The following is a 21272-nucleotide window of genomic DNA, read 5'->3' as shown; positions in this document are numbered from 1 at the left end:
CACCAGGGAAGTCCAAAGGCTCTTTAAGGCATACAGAGAACCACAATAAACAAAGGAAACACTGAATTATATGATGCTTCTTCTTATTACTTTTCCTTATGAGCCATATCTTGACCGTAGAAGTAATTAATAGTGAAATCTGTCAGGCGGGGGGTCTCTTAAGTTCACGATTTTATCAACTTCACGTACACACCAGGGTACACACAAATACAGACACTTATCAGCAACAACATACATGGTGCAGTGCTTTTGAGAAATTAAGTACTTTAACAAATGCTGTAAAACATTAAGACTGAATGATTCAAACACCTACTAGAAGCCCAATCCCTCCAGCTCCGTCCTTAGGGCTTGGATCTGATATTTCACCGAGGAGCCAGGGCTCCGAAGCTGGGCGCGACTGGGCTTAAACTGTCACCTCCATCACTTACTAGCCCTGGGCCTCAGTGGCCACTCACCTGGGCCTCAGGGTCTACGTCTGCCAAGTGTGATCGTACTTGGTTGAGAGTGTCTGTGAGAAAAATGAGCGTGGAACACGAAGTGCAGCGCCCGCCGCTTGTCGGGGGCCTTCGGCTGCTTACCTACACCACCACCTCCACGTAACCACGTCCCCCAAACCCTCGCAGCACCACTTCCCTCCCCAACCCGGAACCCTACTCCAGCACGGACACCCCAACGCTTAGGCTCAAACCTGTCTCCTTCCACCCTGGAAGCTCCCGTCTGGGCCCACCGTCACGTGCACACGCTCCCCTCCGGGGCGCCCTCAGGACAACTCCCTGCTCTGGGCAGGGAGGTGGCCCACCTGTCACTCGGGCTGGGCCCAGAATGTCTTCCAGTTCTTCAGGGGCCCAGCCTGGGCCCCCATGCCCCTGCACCCCTCAACAGGACTCCCCGTGTCCACTGTCTGGCACCGAATCACACTGCCTCAACTTGCTCTGGATTTCACATCTGTTTGTCTACTCAGTGATTTCACAAGTAACTCAAGGAGAGAAATCATGTTTTTCTTCCGTAGTCTCGGAAATGAGCATAACAAAAGGCAAGGCATGTGCTAAATGTCTAACGCGTGCGGCTCTGCTGAACAATTCTCTATTTCTTTATTTTTAGATTCAATCCAGTTCCTATTAAGTCATCCACACAACTATTAACATACTTCTTTTCCATGTATTGCACTTAAATGACTAACACTTCACATGGTTACCTTTTTCCTTTCTAAAAATTTTTATTGAAATATAGTTGATTTACAATGTTGTACTAGTGTCAGGTATACAGTAAATTGACCCATTTATACATATATATATATATATATTTTTTTTTTTTCCTTCTCTCCCATTATAGGTTATTACAAGATCTTGAATATAGTTCCCTGTGCTATACAGTAGGTCCCTGTTGCCTATCTATTTTATATACAGTAGTGTGTATATTTTAATCCCAAACTCCTAATTTATCCCTCTCCCCTCCCCTTTGGTAACCATAAGTTTGTGTTTTATGTCTGTGAGTCTATTTCTATTTTGTAAATAAGTTCATCTGTATCATTTTTTTAGATTCCACATATATGATATCATATGGTATTTGTCTTTCTCTGTCTGACTTACTTCACTTAGTATGATAATCTCTAGGTCCGTCCATGTTGCTGCAAATGGCACTAATTCATTCCTTTTTATGGCTGAGTAATATTCCACTGTATAAATGTACCACATCTTCTTTGTCCATTCCTCTGTCGGTGGACATTTAGGTTGCTCTGTGTCTTGCCTATTGTAAATGGTGCTGCAGTGAACATTTGGGGTGCATGTATCTTTTCAAATTATGTTTTTCTCCGGATATATTCCCAAGAGTGGGATTGCTGGGTCATATGGTAGTTCTATTTTTAGTTTTTTAAGGAACCTCCATACTGTTCTCCATAGTGGCTGCATCAATTTACATTCCCACCACCAGTGCAGGAGGATTCTCTTTTCTCCACACCCTCTCCAGCATTTATTATTTGTAGACTTTTTGATGATGGCCATTCTGACTGGTGTGAGGTGATACCTCATTGTAATTTTGATTTGCCTCTCTCTAATAATTAGCGACGTTGAGCATCTTTTTCATGTGCTTCTTGGCCATCCGTATGTCTTCTTTGAAGAGATGTCTATTTAGGTCTTCTGCCCATTTTTTGACTGGGTGGTGGTTACCTATTTCTAACTCAAGAGTAGGAAAGTACCAGCTCCCATGTATGCTTCCTTCAACTACTGATGAGTTCATCAAGCCATTCTTGCCGTGGGTACACAGGATGCAGTCCTGCTCTACAGAGAGGAATGCGAGGACAAGAAGTGCAAGAGCTCATGAAGTATCTTGGCACGTCAGAAAGAGGATCTAGGAACTCATTCAAGTGCTTCTGACTCGTAGCTCAATGAACCTGCCAAGCCCTCTACTTTGAAACCCTAGGACCTTGTCAGAGTGGAAATCCCTCGGAAGACAAGATTGCAACAAGTGGGAATGACACTTGCAACATAATGACAAGAGGAGAAAACACGGTCACCTCTATTATGACTTTGCTAAGAAACTTCCCATATTTAGCTGCTGGTATTGCCCAATACATACTCTAAAAGTCCCTTCGGGACTTCCCTGGTGGTGCAGTGGTTAAGAATCCACCTGCCAATGCAGGGGACACGGGTTCGATCCCTGGTCTGGGAAGATCCCACGTGCCAAAGAGCAACGAAGCCAGTGTGCCACAACTACTGAGCCTGCGCTCTAGAGCCCATGAGCCACAACCACTGAGCCCACGTGCCACAACTACTGAGCCCGCATGTGCGCCTAGAGCCCATGCTCTGCAACAAGAGAAGCCACCCCAATGAGAAGCCCGTGCACTGCAATGAGGAGTAGCCCCCGCTCGCCGCAACTAGAGAAAGCCCACACACAGCAATGAAGACCCAACACAGCCAAAAATAAAAATAAATTAATTTAAAAAAACCCGATCCTTCGTGAATCCTCAAAGATGCCAGCCCACATGTGGATCGCAGGCAACAGGTGTGCAGACGGACGCTGGTACCACAACCAGCTCTAGAATCTGCTCACTGATTACAACAGTGCAGATTCAGCGACCAGGACCAGCCACTGGGTGGCCTCTTTCACACACAAGGGGAGCCGGTGATTTATGACTCAGGTAATGGGAAGAACCTCTCTGTTTCTTTTATTTTTCTCTGAAACATTCTGAATTATAAGATTCTTGGGTATTATCTGAGTGTCAATTTCTTCATCATTTCCTAGAAGATATTTCTGTCAAGTTATATAACTTTATTAAACTGAACTTGAGTCAGAGAATGTGACAGGACAAAACACCTTTCAAAGAAATCCCCCCCCCCCCCGCCTGTTACGTTATAGTCCCACGACTTAACAACAGCAGCCCTTACATGGCTTCAAGTAAATCCCTGAATTGGTCACAGAGAGAAAATGGACGATCAGTGCCCTGAAGGCCACAGTCTCAGCACCTGCTCCTGGTTAAACGTTCTTGGATCTCGTTTGTATTCTTCTACCTGCCAAGCCCCCTCCATGTCCTCGGAACCGAGGATTTAAGCAACCTGAGCCAGTCCACCCACTTCTGGACGGCCGAGGGCGCCTTCAGGACGCGGACACATGTGGATGGCTGGCCAGTTTTTATTGAAAACCTGCAGTCTCACATCCGCGCAGAGAACAGGAACTTGATTACCACTCGCCGTCCTCCAACACTTCCCCAGCCTACAACGTCATCCAGGCTACTAAACACTAAATGCTCAGCGCCCGGGCTCTCCCGACAGCAGTCACAGAGACAGACAGACAGAAGCTTCCGTGGCGGCACAGCCGGCTCTGCCTGTGGTTGGTCTGCAGGCCCTGGGGGAGCCCGGCCCCCTCGCCCTCTCTCCACTCATCCCCACTGCAGACGTCACCTCCTCCAGGAAGCCCCCAGGCTGTCCCGTGCCGCCCTGCCCCCCTCCCCCTGCTGTGGGCTCTGCTTTCACTGCTTATGTCTTTAATCACCTGTTGGAGTTCAACCTCCTGAAGGACAGGGGCCATGCCTCCTCTCTGGCTGTTGACAAGCGTCCTTTGTCTTTGATGTCCTGCCGCTCAGCGCGGGTTTGTTTATATCTGCCCTACTCGGGAGTCAGTGGGCTCACTTCATCTGAAAGATCGCAGCCATTCTTCCTTCAAATGCTGTTTCTCTTTCCCGCCTTCTGTAGGCACGATAGAACCTCCTCACTCAAGCCTCCAGGTCTCTTACTTGCTCTTCCGTATTTTTTCAGGTACCTCTGTCTCTGAGCTGCAGTCAAAGCGGTAGTTCTGCATCTGGTCACTCTTTCACGAACTCTCATCCTCTCTGGCTGTATGTAACCTGCTCTGCTCTTTCACCTACCCCCGAGTTTCAATTTCCATGACTGCATTTTTCCATTTCAGCATCTCTCTTCGGTTCTTTTACAAATCTAAATAGTCGTGTATCATAACAGACGGTCTTTTTAAAGATTCCAATTCCTTCTTTTCTCACCGTAAGCATTTTAAACGTACCACCCAACAGTTGCTCTAGACTGAGGAGGGCTGACGTCCCTGCCTGTACTGCCCACTCTCCCTCACCCTGACCACGAGCCCACCGTGTTGGAGTCGTTTTGTTTTATGTGCTCTATGCGTCTGTCGGAAACAGGCTCCACGTCAGTCGCTAAAGGCTTCGGAGTTGTGATAAGGTGGAGAAGGAGAGCGAATCGATCATTCTGGACCACGGGCGCTGTTGAGGGGTCCTGGGAGGTGAGGGCTTGGGGAAGTCTACAGGCATCGTGAGGGCGTCGGGACCTGGGGCAGCGGGAGCGGGGAGGGTCCGGCTGGGGGACGGGGTCCAGAGGAAACACCTGACCTTCTGTGTGTCTGTGCCTGCGGACTTGTGGACACAGGGCGCAGCCTCAGGGACGCCTTAAATGTCGGGACGGTCACGTGCTGAGGAAGGAAAGAGTTTAAAGTCGAGGAGAGGTGCTCAAGGTCAAAAAGGGTCATCAGAACAAAGTGATGGGAGGATGTGCATGACGCCAAAATACAACGTAAGAAGGCTGGTACACAGATTTTTCTGCAGAGGATGGCACAGACGTCCAAATATTTCGCATGTAATGAAAAACACTGGGGAAAACATCAAAATTAGCCATGCGCCTGATATTTACAAGATGCAAGAGCAATGATGCCTTTGAGACGTATAATAAGCATTTTATTCTCCTTTAGGTGAAGAAAAAGAACACAAAGGGCCCCAGGCGGCATGTCCCGACACAGAACTCTTCCCCTTTATGTCTTAAAGGCAGACTCTCTGCCACACCTCTCTCCTTTAGAAGGAGGGTCACACTCGGGGCACAGCTGCACCTGCAGGAACACACGCTCCTCCGCCCAGCGCAGGGGGACCGTGCAGCGTCCCCGGGCACCGGGCCAGGCGCTGGACGGAGAGACGCCCGCAGGCCTGGTGGAAGAAAGACACTGGAGGCACAACCAAGCACCGCGTGCCAAGGGCCTGGGGCGGTTTCAGAGAAGCGGCAACGTTGGGACGGGGCCTGCAAAAGGCACTGGGGCCGCTTCCACAGCGCCTGAGGCAGAGGGAGCGACGCACGTGGCAAGGAGGTGAGAGAGAGGGCGGGCCGTTAGAGGCTGGCACACGGTGTGACCGAGCCGCACGGGAGAGCAGGGCTGCGTGTGTGCGTGTGTATCTGAAACACATACGGGGGGGCAGTTCCGGCCAAGGAGCCCAGATTTCACTCTGCAAAGAGACAGGCCCCTGTGAGAGCAGAAGAGGAACCGACAGACCCCCCGTTTGAGAAGGGGCCCTCCGGGGCCACGCGCAAGGCTGCAAGGCGGAGGGCAGCGTAGGAGGGGAGGGGTCCCCGAGATCTCCGACTGGGGTCGGCGACACCCGGAGATGGGTAGTTCCTTCAGACATTTTTCAAACCCCCGTCCGCAGTAAGAAACGCCTTTTAACGCCGTAACCCAGGGTGCACGCTGGTGCAGGCGCAGCCACACGCACAGCCCCCAAGAGCCAGACGGTGCCGAAGGCCCGCGCCCCGCTGCGCACGCCCCCCCCCCCGCCCCCCGCCCCGGGGCGGCTTCCGCCTCGCCAGGAGGTCGGCCGGGCACGGGCGCCCGTCTGCTCCTCAGCACTGCGGACCTCAGGCCGCTGCCGACTCCGGGCCACCCCCGTGCTGCCCGCGTCGCTAGAGCGACGCCCGTCGGGCGCTGTGACTCGCTGTCCCCGCGTCGGCTCCCTGGCTGACGGTGCCGCACGCGCAATCGGGCGCTCGCGCCGCGCGTCCCGGCCAAGCCGCCGGCGAAGCTGCTCCGCTGCGCTGCGGGTTCCCGCGTACGTCTGCAGTCAGGCTGCTGCTGCTCTTAAAACGAAACGAGAGAGGCTGCCGTATCCAAGCGGCACCTCGTTTCACAGAGTATTCGGAAGACGCCCGAAGGCCTGGAACACAGTTTCTGTTAAAAGAAACACTAATACCTGATGTTAATTTTGGTCTCGACGACCCGCCCCTACAGAGCTGGAGCGGCCCGGCCACGCCCCGTGAAGCCACCAGCGGAGGGAAAGCGGCCGCGGTGAGCGCTGAGTGACTGGGTCCCGCTGCTGTCCCACCCCCCCCAGCGGGCGCGTCTTGGGAAACTCGTTCACAAAGCGCGTGCACGGCTGTCACTGTAACAGCTACCGTCTGTCGGGCGTTCGGTAACGTGCCGGACGCTGTGTTCAGCACTGGATGCGCATTATCCCACGGTCTTCAAGCAGACCTCTAACTGCCGTCATCTTCTAGAAGACGAAACTGATGCTGAGACGATGAAAGAATCCTGCGCCAGGCCACGAAGCCGCGAGGGGTGAGCCACGGGTCTATCTCAGGTGTGTCTGCCTTTAGAAGCCAAACTCCTTAACTGCTGGGTTACGTTTTATCTGTTCCTCTAAACACATTTTTCTGAGGCTTAGCGAAGCCAATGGATTTACCTGACGACCAGCGAACAAGTGGCAGCACCAAGGCATCAGTGTCAAGTCGGTCTCCTCTGCCACCTCCACTGCCCCGTAACTTAATGCCTGCCCCGGCCCCCGTCAGCAGTACCCACAGGCGGACAAGACACGTGAGAGAAGAAGAGAGAAAAAGCTCCTTGACAGTCACAGGTGCAGAGTGAAGCTGGCTCTCTCACCCTCTCTCTCCCACCTCACCATTTAAAGCCAAAAGGAAAACAGAAGAAAGAATTCGCATTTAGATGCGGCAGGAAAAGAATGAAACTAAATATGACTTCAGCCTAATTGAAGGCAGCTGTATAATCTACATGTTAGAAGGCAAAGAGACAGTTCCAATGACAGAACAGAGGTGGCATGTGGATTAAACAAGAACACGTGTTTAAATATTTAAAGACCATCAGAATCTTACCACGTGGAAGCCAATAATAAAAATCAAAATGAGTGAAATAAAGTTGATACATCTTTCTTTCATAAGAGACTAGGGTAAGGAAATGCACAAAAAGAAATTCTTAGTCTTGGAAGCTCCAGATGCAATGCCTCAGTGAGAGAAGACACTCCGCAAGCTGGTCCACCAAGGTTACAAAAGTACGCATTTACGTAAGACAGATTTTACAATCCAATTGTGCACAGGCCTAGAGAACAGATCAATAATGTAAATCAATTGCTTTTAAACAGTTACTAAAAATCCTTCTCTACAAACAATTATGAATCTCAAAGTTGGATGAAGTCTGGCATGAACACTAGAAATTATTAACGTCCGAAAAACAGGTTTTCAGAAGCAAATTACGGTAAAGCAATGTATCCCGAGCCCCCCTTCCTCAGCAAGCTGTTATTTCAGCCCTAACTCTGCTCATGTACTTGTTCTTGGGCCTTTGAGTCTTCCTCTGATAACACACTCTAGAATTTAAATAATTACTAGGCTTTAGGGAGCAGTAAATTCAATATAACGCCCCCCCCAAACCTCCTAATTTACTTTTCCACAAATATTCATCAATGGCAATTTTTATTTAAACTCTGCCACAGAGCAGGGCCCCAGTCTGAGAAGCAGTTTAAATGGAACGCTTACTTCAAAAGCCAAATCCATTAAGAAGAACGTGCCAAAGTGACACGAGAACTCCACTAATGCTAATCAGACACATCCTGAATGCAGTACACTTCTAAACATCGTTTATGCCCCTTCACAGTTTCCTCTTAACACCCAGGCCGGCTGCACGGGGCGTGTCCCCACATTCTGACACCATACAGGTTTTTACGGTCAGCAACTTTCCATCTCTCAGGCTGACTGCACAGTCTACAGAGGTGAGAACAGCTGCAGTGTGAAAACACTACTTCTGCAAGGAAGAGAAAATGAGAGATGACACGTCTTTAAGAGTACAAACAGAGGAAACATGGCTTTGTTTTCCTAAATATGAGAATTAGAGAGCTAGATGGTCACCATGAAAACCTAATACACAAACCTCTGAACTTGTCAGCCTATGGAAGACATAAAAAGCGTCGCGTATGGTTTTGCAGATAATAAGGGCAAGACGGGCTACCAGTCGATAGATGGCGTGTCCACAGTGGGGCGGGCACTAAACACATGCATGGCCCTAGAACCACTGAGCCTCCACGCGTGGTTCAGCCGACCCCGAAAGAGCATTGTCCAAGGAGGGCATCTCCTTTCTCCGAGGTCACCGACGTGCGGGCCTCTGAGGTGACAGGCAAGGACACAGTGCTCGTGACAACTATGAAGACAGAATATTAATGGCACTGCTTCCTTCCAGCGCCAGCCTGGGGAGGGTGACGGCCAAGCACAAAGCAGGGCGGGTCAGGATCGTGGTACCAACGCCCACACCGGGCGGACCCCCAGCCTCAGGCCGCCCTCTCCCCATCTCCCTCCCTCCCCGTTCAGGGGGGTGAGCGCATCTGCTTCACCCCCGGGCTTTTCCTCCCATTTCACACCAACACCTCCAGCCTGCTTGGCCTGTGCCTGCTGGACGTTTGGTCTTCGCAGAGGAAAAGCTCAAGGTCAAAGGCAGTACCCACTGCCTTCTGTCCACCCTCCAAAAGGATTTGTTGGGCGAGGAGACAGGTAACTAGCCAAGTTTCAATTTTCCTAATGCGATGAGGACTTTCCCTATTGCCCAAGATACAGTATGTTTCCAACGCAAAACAGCTATTTTTGCACATCTGTCCAAGAGCACCTCAATTGAAAACAGGCCTGTCAGATCGACATCATTTCCATCGCTGCTCAGGTCCTGTCACGCTGCAGAGAGCGGAGAAGCGCTTAGCAGCAGACACAAGGCAGTCTTCCAGAAAGACTTGTTAATCTCTGTACAGTCATTCTCATGCAGCCATCAAAGCGAACTTAATGACAAATCAGTTAAAATAAATTACTTCTAGGATCTTGCAAGGAGCGGCTAAAAGGCAAACCATATGTGACATCTTTTTGGTCCTCCCCGTGAAGGCACACCATTGTCACCATCTGTGCTGACTGTTCTGTCTGCCCCACCCACCCGCCCCCAGATCCACCCTTTGCTCGGGGGGGGGGGGCTCGGGAGGGGCTCGGGAGGTGACCTCCGTGGGCCCTGGGACCGCGTCTGCATCAGCTGCGACCTTGCTCTGTGGCTTCCGGCTGGGCTCAGCCAGCGGGGGGCACCACGAGAGCTCAGAGGCTGCAGGAGAGAGAGGTGGGGTCCCCGGCCCGGCCGTGCTCCTGCAGCCAGGAAGCCCCCTCCCTCCCCCACTGCTGCCCGCCCGGTGTGCTCACAGCCTCCAGCTGCCGCTAAGCCCCGGCTGGCTCACCAGCCCCGCGGGTCCCTGCAACCCTGCCGGCAGCTCCAGCGACAATCCCTCGATCGCACCCGTGGCCAAGCACACCCCTGGCCGCCCCCCGGCCCGGGCAGCAGCCCGAGGCGCCGGCTGGCATCACTCGCCTGCACTGTGTGGGCCAGGTCGGCCGCCAGGCACTGCTTCAGCTTCTCATCGCTGCTGGTCCCGTGAAGCACCAGGTCCGGCATGTACGTGGGGCAGTAACCCGCCAGGAGGGAGCGGCCGAAGTTTCTCACGTTCGGGCTGCTGATGCTCTGAGACCTAAGGTGACACCGGCCGTCAGAACCCACGCGAAAACGCGCTGCCTTCTGGCACTGCCGCCGGAACAAAGCCCCGGGCACCCAGGTGAGAAGAACGGATTCGGGGCGGTTCGAGTCACAAATCCTCCAGGAGGTGGAGGGGAAGTCCGTGTGCGTGGTGAGGGGGTCCTGGCCGAGTCTGGCTTGAGGAACTCAGCGCACCTGCTCAGAGCGCAGCCAGGACAGCGGAAGGACAGAAGGACTCTCTAGGTACTGCTTCACGGACCAAGCGTCAACGGACGGAGCCTCAGGAAGAGGGGCTTTTCCTGAGCGCGTCAAGCTGCTCTGACCGGCAGGCGGGAGAGACCCGCAGGATGTCACCCACCACCTCGCAGGCTGCGTGTCCGCGGCCACAGGGGCGACGGAAGATGACACCCCCGCTCCCACCGCCGCCGCGCCCCTCAGCGTCCCCCAGTGTCCCCGGGGCTGCAAAGGCACCGCCAGCTCCTGGCTCAGAGCTGCGCTGAGGAAGGGCAGGCCGGTCTGGGGGCACTAACGCTCGGAGAGCAGAACCCTGCCCTGCGGCAGCCCGCAGCAGCGGTGCCGGTGGGTGCCGGCTGGACCGACAGCACCTCCCCGGCCTGTCCCCTCCCCGCCCCCCCCGCCCCCCTACCCCCCGCCACGCCGGCCTTACCTGGGCAGCGGCAGCTCCACCTCCGGCGCCCCTTCGGGCCGGTCAGGCTCACTGTCACCGTCGCTGCCGGGGCCCAGGTCCGGCGAGGCCGGCGCACACGCGTCGTCGTCACTGTCGCCGAGGGCGCTGTCCGAGCTCTCGTTCCGGGGGAGGCCTCCTTCCGCCCTGAAGCCGGCGGCCGCGCACCCGCTCCGCGCAGGCCCGTCCGCGTGCTCCCCGCCCCGACCCCACGGCTCCCCTGGCGCGCGCGCGGGCTCGGCAGGTGCGCCCCGGGCGGCAGGTGCGCCGGGCGACTCCGCAGCCTCCTGGGCGGCCCCGGTCCTGACGCCGCGGGCCCCCGCAGATGCCTCGGGGCCCCGGGAGCACCTCGGAGCCCGCCGGTCCCGGGCCTCCCGGGCCGCCTCGGGCCCGGCCGGGGCTCGGCGCGCTGGCTCCGCACACCTGCAGGCCCGCAGCCGCTCCTCCATCGCTTTGGTGCGACTTTCAAAGTCCGAGTCCGGAGACACGGAGCTCCCGATGTGGAAGGTGACCTTCTCCCGGGGGGGCCTGTCCCAGGGACGGCCCTCAGGGCAGGGCCTGGCCGCCGAGCGCTCGGGCCGCTTCTTGGGCGTCTCCCCTCCCGGCTCCTCCCCGCCGGCCGGCCCCACGCACGCACCCGCGCCGCTGGGGGGTCTGGCGGAGCCGCCGCGGGGCGCCTCCTTCGTACTCTCGTCGTCCCCGCACGACGCGCCCCGAGGTCTCCGGATGCTGTGGGCCGCGGCGCTGTGCTCCGGGCCCCGGCCTCCTTGTCCGGCGAGTTGGGGACAGAGGTCCCCGGTGTCAGCGTGCGGCCCCTCGGCCGCCGTCGCGGGCAGGCTGGGCGGCAGGAGGGCGGGCTCGCTCCTGACCGTGACCACCACGTACTCGGACTCCTCCACCTCGCCCCTCTCCAGGGCCGTGGTGATGCTGCCGCCGGGCAGCGCCCGCTCGCCCGGCCCCCAGCTCCCGCCCCACGTCAGCTGGTTCTCCTGCAGCTCCGAGCACCGCAGGAAGTAGGTCAGCACGTAGAGTATGCGCTGCACCAGATCCTTCTGCTTCCCCAGCACCACCGTGCGCGTCAGTCGCACCGGAGAGCCGATGGCCCCGTAAAGGTCGCCTAGAGGCAAAGCGGACAGAGAGACAAGTCGTCTGGGTGAGCGTGCCAAGGCTGTGTCAGCCCGAACAGGAGGGATACAGGTGACCTATTCCCAGGGCAGCATCGCTTCTTCACACGCCTGGCTGAGGCACAAGGGTAATTCCTAGAAGGACCATCTTTCAGTTTTCCTCTGCAACGTAACGTCTGCCTGGAAGGCCTGCCAGGATCAGCCCTGTTCTGGGTGCTCAGGTGCAGTGCCCGTGTGTATCGGGTGCAGTGCACAGAGGGTGCAGTGCTGGCGTATGCTGGGTGCAGTGTGGGTGTATACTGGGGGCAGTGCGGTGCCAGTGCACGGAGGGTGCAGTGCTGGCGTATGCTGGGTGCAGTGTGGGTGTATACTGGGGGCAGTGCGGTGCCAGTGTACGGAGGGTGCAGTGCCGGCGTATACTGGGGGCAGTGCGGTGCCAGTGCACAGAGGGTGCAGTGCTGGCGTATGCTGGGTGCAGTGTGGGTGTATACTGGGGGCAGTGCGGTGCCAGTGCACGGAGGGTGCAGTGCTGGCGTATACTGGGGGCAGTGCGGTGCCAGTGCACAGAGGGGGCAGTGCTGGTGTATACTGGGTGCAGTGTGGGTGTATACTGGGGGCAGTGCGGTGCCAGGGTACGGAGGGTGCAGTGCTGGTGTATACTGGGGGCAGTGCGGTGCCAGTGTACGGAGGGTGCAGTGCTGGTGTATACTGGGGGCAGTGCGGAGCCAGTGTACGGAGGGTGCAGTGCTGGTGTATACTGGGGGCAGTGCGGTGCCAGTGTACAGAGGGTGCAGTGTGGGTGTATACTGGGGGCAGTGCGGTGCCAGTGTACGGAGGGTGCAGTGCTGGCGTCGTATACTGGGTGCAGTGTGGGTGTATACTGGGGGCAGTGTGGTGCCAGTGTACGGAGGGGGCAGTGCTGGCGTATACTGGGGGCAGTGCGGTGCCAGTGCACAGAGGGGGCAGTGCTGGTGTATACTGGGTGCAGTGTGGGTGTATATTGGGGGCAGTGCGGTGCCAGTGTACGGAGGGTGCAGTGCTGGTGTATACTGGGGGCAGTGCAGTGCCAGTGTACGGAGGGTGCAGTGCTGGTGTATACTGGGGGCAGTGCGGTGCCAGTGTACGGAGGGTGCAGTGCTGGCGTATACTGGGGGCAGTGCGGTGCCAGTGCACAGAGGGTGCAGTGCTGGCGTATGCTGGGTGCAGTGTGGGTGTATATTGGGGGCAGTGCAGTGCCAGTGTACGGAGGGTGCAGTGCTGGTGTATACTGGGGGCAGTGCAGTGCCAGTGTACGGAGGGTGCAGTGCTGTGTACACAGTCCCTCGAGGTGCTTCCTGGGCCTTTCCAGGCAGCTCAGTGGGCTGGCTGATCCCATCTCCCCAAGGTAAGGCTAAAGCCAGAGCCCTGAATATGCGACCAAACCAAATAATTTATCTTGGAAACTAGAATGGTGAGATCTTTTTGAAGAATCCCAGGACAAAAGGCCCTGGGGTGAAATTCCGGGATCTCTGAACAGAAAGTGCAAGTGAATCAATTCAAAACGCTTAATGAAATGGTCCGCTCAATACACACAGGCACCAAGAAGAATCAATTTGATTAACAAGAAGAAAATCACCTGCTCATGAATAATGAATCTCATTTTTTTTCTATTACTTCACATGAAAACCCTACTGGAGAAAAATGCCCCATAACTTATATCCTGACACGCTGATTAAAAGCCGGCAAATGCAGCACGAGCACCTGGCTTACAGGTGGAAGAAGAAAGGCAGACGTGTCAGGCTCCTCATCACAAGGGTCTGCCCAGTGCCTATGAAAGTTATCGCATGTGATAAAACCTGACGGCGACACTGGGTAAGTCGCACCTTCCATATGTTGATAAAAGTATTACTGACAGTTACAACAAAAAGCCAACACTGACTGACTGTGCAAGCACAGTGCTGAGTGTCTCGCATGGACCTGCCTCATTTGCATATCTGTGTAAGCAACCCTAAGTCAGAAAGCATGCCAGGAGTAATCAGGAGGCTGGAGTGCATCAAAACGCGAGAAGGTGCTAAATAAAGGGCAGGGGAGGCATGGTTAGCAGCTACAAAGAACAGCTCGGGAAGTTGGGCTCCATCCGGCGGGAGGAGGAGAGGCATTTGTTAGACAGGACTAATCACACTGTCAGGTTTAAGACCGAGGGAAAAGGGACAGCACGCATCACAGGTGCCCCCTCTAGAGAGGGTTTCCAGGGTAAGACTCCTGAGAACAGGTGAAGGGCAGGACAGGAGTGGTATCACACAATCCTCTCTATAAAAGGACTAGGTGGGGCTTCCCTGCTGGCGCGGTGGTTGAGAATCTGCCTGCCAATGCAGGGGACACAGGTTCGAGCCCTGGTCCGGGAAGATCCCACATGCCGTGGAGCAACTAGGCCCGTGAGCCACAACTACTGAGCCTGCGCGTCTGGAGCCTGTGCTCCGCAACAAGAGAGGCCGCGATAGTGAGAGGCCCGCGCACCGCGATGAAGAGTGGCCCCCGCTCGCCACAACTAGAGAAAGCCCGCACACAGAAACGAAGACCCAACACAGCCATAAATAAATAAATAAATTAAAAAAAAAAAAAGGGGCTAGGCGAAGGCCTAGTAGAACTTTATCTCTGAGACTTTTGCAACTGACTGAGAAACCATGTGAGATTTCAGAGAAACGACTCAGAACTGTCGTCTGATGTCAGCACAAGCACTTCTGTTTGAGAAAACTTTCTTGACTAAGAGCGTTACTGTTACCTCCCGTGATCACATCTGCCCATGGCTGCGGGGTGTCACGGCCACATCAGGAATTCATGACACACTCGTGTTAAATCAGCCCCAGTGTTAATCAAGAAGAAGAGATTTACATACCCAAAATCTGGCAAAAAAAAAACACTTTGGAAAGTCCACTCAGAATGACAGTTTTTAGCAATGCATTTAACTTTTGGTGTTGTGCATTATAATAACTAAATCATACATGGGAAAAAGTAAAAACAAAGAAGGCTATTAAAACACAGTTGACAACAGTTTAACCTGTAGGAAGCGGAGAGCTGTGTATGGAAACACTGCTGCCTCAGAGCCGAACTCCACAGGACGCATCACTAAGGTAACAGTCTTACTGGACCTTGACCGTGAAGGCAACCTTGGAGTCCAGGACTGATGAAGCTACTAATGTTAGAGTGGATGCCTTTGTTTTGCACGGGTATAATTTTACAAAATGAAGATGAGCTTGCGCGATGATGTGAACAGACCTAACACTCCGAACTGCACACTTAGAAATGGCTAAGGTGATAAATGTTAGGGCCTGTGGCTTTTTTTTAACCACATTACCTCCCGTATCTCATGACCCCGGGCACAGGGAAAGACAGCTTTATTATCTGTGATACGGTGAGGACGCAGTACCAGGGTTAGAATGAGAGTCTAACTAATTAACACGTGCAGAAAGCGCCCAGAACAGCGCTTGGCTCACGGAGGCAGCTTTCACTACTGTTACAACACGCTGTTTCCCGAGATTGCTGCGCTATTCCCCGGTCTGCCGTTATTTTCTGGAAAATGCTGCCCTTCTACCGATTCCTCAAGTGTGTCTTCCTTGAAGGCCCCCTCCCCCCATGCCCCCCTCCTGGTGCCTCCCCCGTATCAACATCTGCAACAGCAGTGTCGGTAACGGGGGGCTTCACGTACAAGCGGTGGAACTCCCTCGGCAGCCATGAGCCATCACCACCCGTCTCACAGTCGGAGAGACGGAGGCCCAGAGGGTCCGGGCGCTTGCCCCGGAGGCTGGGGTCTGGTCCGGCCGCCTGCGCACGTCCTCACCCTCTGCACTGCACTGTGTCCCTCGCGGGCTTCTGCTGACCCCAGCGGGGGAGTGATCGGGGCGTCCCGAACACGGCCCTTCTCCCCCACCGGGCAGCAGGCTGCCCAAGGCTGAGCTGCGTGTCACCGGGCCCTGGGTCCCGCAGAGGGACGGGGCCTGGGGCAGAGCGGACGTGCAGGCCTGACGGGTCACTGCAGACTCGGCCAAGTGACAGGCCCTGGAGCGCGCCTCTCCCATCCCCGAGCCCCGGGCTCGCCAGCGCACGCTGCACGAGGAGCCACGCGGCGCGTCAGGTCCCTGCGCCGGGCCTGAGCACGAAGCTCGGAGGAAGCAGCTGAGGGGGCAACGGAGAGAAAGACAAGGGCTCTGACCTCAGCTCAAACTTAAAAGGCGGCCAACCTAGAGCGTGCTACTCTCTTTTTCTCTCTGACTTCCCTCCTATCCGGTCCACCCTCTAGGGCAGTGGTCCTCGGCCAGGGGCTCTCCTGTCCCGCTGGGGACATTCCGCATCGCCTGGAGGCATGTGTCATCCTCACAACTTTGGAAGAGGGGTTTTCACCGGCAGCTGGTGAACAGAGGCCAGTGACGCTGCTGAACATCCGACCAGGCACGGGACGGTCCTCTTCCCCGCTACCCAACAAAGAATTTTCCGGCCCCAATGCCAACGGTGCCGAAGTCAAGGAGCCCCACTGGAGGAGCAGCTGCGGACCGACACGGCTTTCAAGAGCAGAGCAAGGCTCTGGGGTTGGGGGGGAGGGGAGGGCGGGGGCTGCTTTACAGGCAGAATCCGTGGGCCAGTCCCCCGCTCCCTGCAGCCCAGCGACAACCGGGGATCGCCGGGCTGGATGGCGGATAGCAACTGAAGAGGCCCCCGTCTTTCCTATTCTGTCCCACATGGCCTCTGAACGGTCACGCGCGGTACTGACCCAGCTGCGCCCAGAGAGGGTTGTACGGGTGTGTCTTGGCCAGCGTGTTGACCAGCTGAGAGGTGCGTTTCTCGGAGAAGGCTCTGATGGGAGGGTGGTCAACGGGCATGACGGTGGGCACCCAGGCCAGGTGGTAGGTTAAGACTGCGGTCAGCAAGGCAGCAAAAAACCTTGGAGAAACGGGAGAAGACACAACGGGGTGAGTCAATGCAGGAAGAGGCCTGTCGCCTACGGCGCGTACACCAGCCTCGGAAGTGGCATTCAAGGCTCCAGAGCGCCGCTGCTTACTGGTTCTTGTTGATCTGCTCTATCAGGAGCGTAAACTCCTTGAGGAAGCGCTGGCACAGCTGCGTCTTCTCCAAGGTGCTGGACGTCATGGCCAGCCACACGGGCTCGGCTATCCTCGGGACAGAGTACAAGCGCCAGATGGTCCCTCTACAGAAGAGAAGGTACACGGGAACTGTCACAGATGTCACGGCGGATGATCTTTGTGTAAAGGAATCCAGAAGAAAACAGTCATCTGGATCTAGGTAGTAGCCCCTAAGGCATCCAAAGCAGAATATAAAACAGGGGGGGTAAACTAGGACACGATGCACAGGCCAAATCTGACCTTTTTTTTATAAATAAAGTTTTATCGGCACACAGCCATGCTCAATCATCTCCCTGTTATCTGTCGCTGCGTTTGCACGACAGCAAAGCTGAGCAGCCGTCGGGCAGAGACCCTTTACAGGAAAGGTATACTAACCACTGACATAAAATAGTCATCCTTAGAAAAACTTATCTGCACGATGCCTTGTGTCAGAATTTATGCCAATTTTCATAGGAAAAAAATAAAGGAAGAAAGAATGAACATGCTAGACTGAAAATGTGACCAGAGGCAACTCAAGTCTCCCAATTTCTGGTTAGTGCTTTCGTTCTTTGAACCAAAGCGCCCTATTCACTTTAGATGAAAGAAGAACATAAATGGCTCTTCTTCACCATATTACATACTAGATTGTTACACGGGCTAATAGAATCAAATTCTTAGAACTGTAAGCTGTCAGGGAAAGTGACGAGTCTGGCCGTGTCACTTTACGGATTAGGAAACTGGAGGCGTAAAGGAGCTCCTTGCGGGAGACACGCACGCACTGAATGACAAGGTCCGGGTGAGCGCGCCGGGTGCCAGGGACTCTGCTCCAGGCCACGTGGCTCGCGGCGGTCCTTCCAGGCAGCGCACCAACGAGCCTAGGATCTCCACTGGCACCTCTGCGTCTAGGAGACACCGCCTCCTCCCGGATGGAGGTACACGAGGCATGTTCTGACCTGAGTTTCCGGCCGTGTGCATCAAAGAGCCGGGACACACAGGATCCTGCCCTGGCACAAGGCAGAGCACCTGCTGAGCAGCCGGCAGTGACGAGTGACAGCTACGTGGACGTGGGCTTCGCTTACTGACACCAAGGTTTCCAAACGCTAACACGTGATCCTGTCGCTGTTTCTGGAGCGGCAGGTCGCTGAGGTGAGGATGAGACCCGTCTATCCACAGTGAGGCCTCAGGTCCTGTCCTTTCAGATTCTGGACCTTCTATTAAATGAGTGTCCAGACCCTCCAGCACAAGCCAGCTTCGAGCCTGACCACAGCCCGCCCGGCGCTGCCCACACAAACCACAGAAGGTTCGCTAGTCACCACACTGCCATCGAAACACACAGCTTCACACTAGTTCTCAAATGTGCGACTTGGGTCTGAACGATCCCCAGATAAGGACTAACGTGCTACTTGAGTACTTTACACATAACCCGGGGTTCAACTAAGGCTGGCTGGGGATTTGTCTCCAAGCAGCAGTAGAGTTCACCAGCCTCTACCTTAAGCATCACAAAAACGTTCTAACATTCTAAGAATCGTAAACATTTTTATCCCTGGGCTAGAGAGGAACGGTTGGACTCTTAATTAGCTCGTGACGGCTTTGAAGTGCGATTCCATTCCGCACCCAGAAACTGGCCCTAAGAAGCACTGCAACAGCCCCACTCAGCATGGTGACCGTGGATCCCAGCTACAGCCCAGACACGAGGGGCAAGACCTCCAGAAAACCGGTCTCCAGGGTACAGAGATCAACAGTTAGGAACTGACAGGGAGGACACGCTAGGGTGACCATGCAATTTAATGTCCTGACCAGGACACCCACGGGAGGACACCGGGTGTACATAGGGCTGTCCTGGCAAACTGGAGTGTAACCTCCCTGACATGCATACTCTCCCCACTTATGCTGTGGACAAGCATCTCAACCTCCAGTTTCCACATCTGTAAAATGGGCTAAGAGTGCTTACTCTTAGGGCTTTTGGGAGGTGACATGAGACGTATGAATATTAGTTTTCTCCATTCACTCTGTTAGGAACAATCACATCAGGGACCGTCTATCTGGCAGTCGTGAGGATTACTCAGTGCTGGTGGCTTAAACTTTTTGCTCCACTGGGCCTTAGCTTCAAAGGAAGGAGCTGCTAAAATGACTATAAACTGCCAGCCGCCAACATTCCCGAGCTGTGGTCTCCACGCATCCCGAGATCCACGGCCGCTGCTACCGCTACTCACCAATTTCCCCTGTTGCGTTTGCCAAACCTTGCCAGTTTACCTGAACTCCCCCAGAGCTTCCATCAGACGGCTGACATAAAACTGGACACGGAGACCTGACTCCGCTATCTTCCTGCACGAGATCATGGCCTTCGGTGGAAAGAAAACAAGCCACATTACGCGGAGAAGAAATTCCTTCGTAACCATCTACTGGGCTTTATTCATAAGAGACGATGTTATAGCCCACGCTCAAGCTAGTCACGACCGAAGTCGTCGGGGGCAGTAATTCCCTTTCCCAAAGCAATCAGGATCCGGTACCTGACATCCGTGTGCCTAGGGAACTTCCTACCACTGCTGCAGCCGATCTACGTGCCCTGGGAAAGTGATCCGGTACAGAGACCCCTCCACCCTCACAGCCCCACGTGACAACAGACTGCATTCTGAGTACCTTTTCGATCGCACTCTTCAGCCTGTTCATGTGGGACTCAAACAGGGGGAAATGAGAAAAGAAGAAGTCCTGGAAGTTCCCCTGGGCCTCCTCCTTCTCGCACAGGGAAAAGATGAGGCTTATGGCGATCTTCTTCCTCCGCACTATGGCCGGGTTGGAACTGCAGGTTTCTTCGGCCAAGCTGAACGTCTCATCCGTTGACCTGGAAGGAGGAGGGGTTTGAGGAGACACCCTGCGTCAGTGAACCACACCGAGGACGGACCGTAACGCCGGGGCGACACCCTGACGGCCGACCCGGGCACGCGGTCCTAACTCGGAGCGTGTCTACCGCCAGGCCGTCCTCCCGCATCAGACTCCGTGGTGAAAATGAAAACCTCCGCTTGACGCTCAGGGTTGGCCTAACACAAAAAGAACCTTAAGTGAGAACTGAAAGTAATTTCAAAGGCCCTCTTGTAAGACTCTTAGTCCTTTTCCCTTGGACTATGTTACAGCAGATTGGCCGCGTTTAGGAAGGGGTGTGAAGCACCCGTTGGCTCAAAACACAGGCCCTTTGTTTTGACTGACAGATACCGATGGATAAGAACACCTGAGGAGAGATGGTCCTCTGTGGTATTCTGTGTGACCCGGGCATCACGTGTGGACATTTACTAGTAGCTGAGGCTTACTTTCCCAAGGTTATTAAAACCATTAGATGAAGTTACTCCTATAAATGCTGAGATTAAGCCATGCGACTGAGGACACTCTCTGGGAAACCCCCCAGGCAGAAAGACCCACCTCTCTTTTGCTACAGTCAGATCCTCGACCAACTTAAGATTCTCTGCAGAGACTCTGCTTCTAGGACAAGAGAAGCCAATAAACTCTGAATATGTATGCAATTTGTCGTAAGGGGTAAGCCTCACAAATACGGCCAATCCATGTCTCTACTTTAACTAGTCTGAAAAACCAGCATGTGACCACATAGCTGCTAACCGCAAGAGTGAAAAAAAATTTTTTAATTAGTTTGGTTTTTTCCTACAAAGACACCAAAGCAAAGGACATCACACTGCAAATGAAAGCGCCTAGCCTGGCACATGGTGGGCGAGCAGGGTGCCTTCTCTTTCTCACGGGCTCCACCGTTCAGCCTTGTCTGTCACCAAGCTTGGGACACCACCTCTTCCACCTCCTTTACTACAAACTACACCCTAACGGTCACGTCTGCTCACGGGGCCTGAGGCAGCCAGTCTCCTTCTTGGTCTTTAACTTGTTCTGTGGTGCTCTGCTCACAGCCTGTAATGTTCCCGTGATTTCCAACATACCCACGTTTTAAAAGCATACACACATCAGAAGTTTTATGGTCAGGAAAGCTATCTTATTTTTAAAGGAAAGGAGAAGACATCTTGCTCTAACCTCAGAGGGATACGTCATTGTTTTGCTCGACTTTAAGCAAGATCCCGGAGACTTAGGTGTGGCTGGTAAATCAGTAAAAGTCCTCGCCGGCAGACATGGCGTGGGAAGGACACGGTTTCCAGATGCTCTTGTAAATGCTGCCCGTTAAAATAAACCAGCAATTGCTTTCTCCGAGAAATCCCTAGATACTAATCATCTGCTCGCCAGAAAGAAATTCTCGAGGCGCTCTTACCATTTTACTTAAATTCAAACAATGCTCCCTCTTCTTTTCCAAAGTACTCGTCCTATAACTTT

The 21272-nt window shown here is 54.4% G+C and overlaps 1 protein-coding gene across 4 annotated transcripts in view; it reads right to left on the bottom strand.

Annotated features, from left to right (window-relative positions):
* FNIP2 (folliculin interacting protein 2) overlaps positions 1 to 21272 on the bottom strand; it is a 118577-nt gene that overhangs the window by 14568 nt on the left and 82737 nt on the right. For all 4 annotated transcript variants that reach the window (XM_059922364.1, XM_059922361.1, XM_059922363.1 and 1 more), the window contains 6 exons: positions 19593 to 19794; positions 19206 to 19294; positions 16892 to 17038; positions 16604 to 16773; positions 10718 to 11852; positions 9889 to 10045 (listed from right to left, as the gene is read on the bottom strand). In XM_059922364.1, coding sequence (XP_059778347.1) covers positions 9889 to 10045; positions 10718 to 11852; positions 16604 to 16773; positions 16892 to 17038; positions 19206 to 19294; positions 19593 to 19794 — 1900 coding nt within the window. The remainder of the gene's footprint in view (positions 1 to 9888; positions 10046 to 10717; positions 11853 to 16603; positions 16774 to 16891; positions 17039 to 19205; positions 19295 to 19592; positions 19795 to 21272) is intronic.

Source organism: Balaenoptera ricei, chromosome 5 (genome assembly GCF_028023285.1).
Source record: "Balaenoptera ricei isolate mBalRic1 chromosome 5, mBalRic1.hap2, whole genome shotgun sequence".
Taxonomy (NCBI): Eukaryota; Metazoa; Chordata; class Mammalia; order Artiodactyla; family Balaenopteridae; genus Balaenoptera; species Balaenoptera ricei.
Note: the sequence above shows the minus strand (reverse complement) of the source record. Positions and strands in the feature narration are given on the sequence as shown.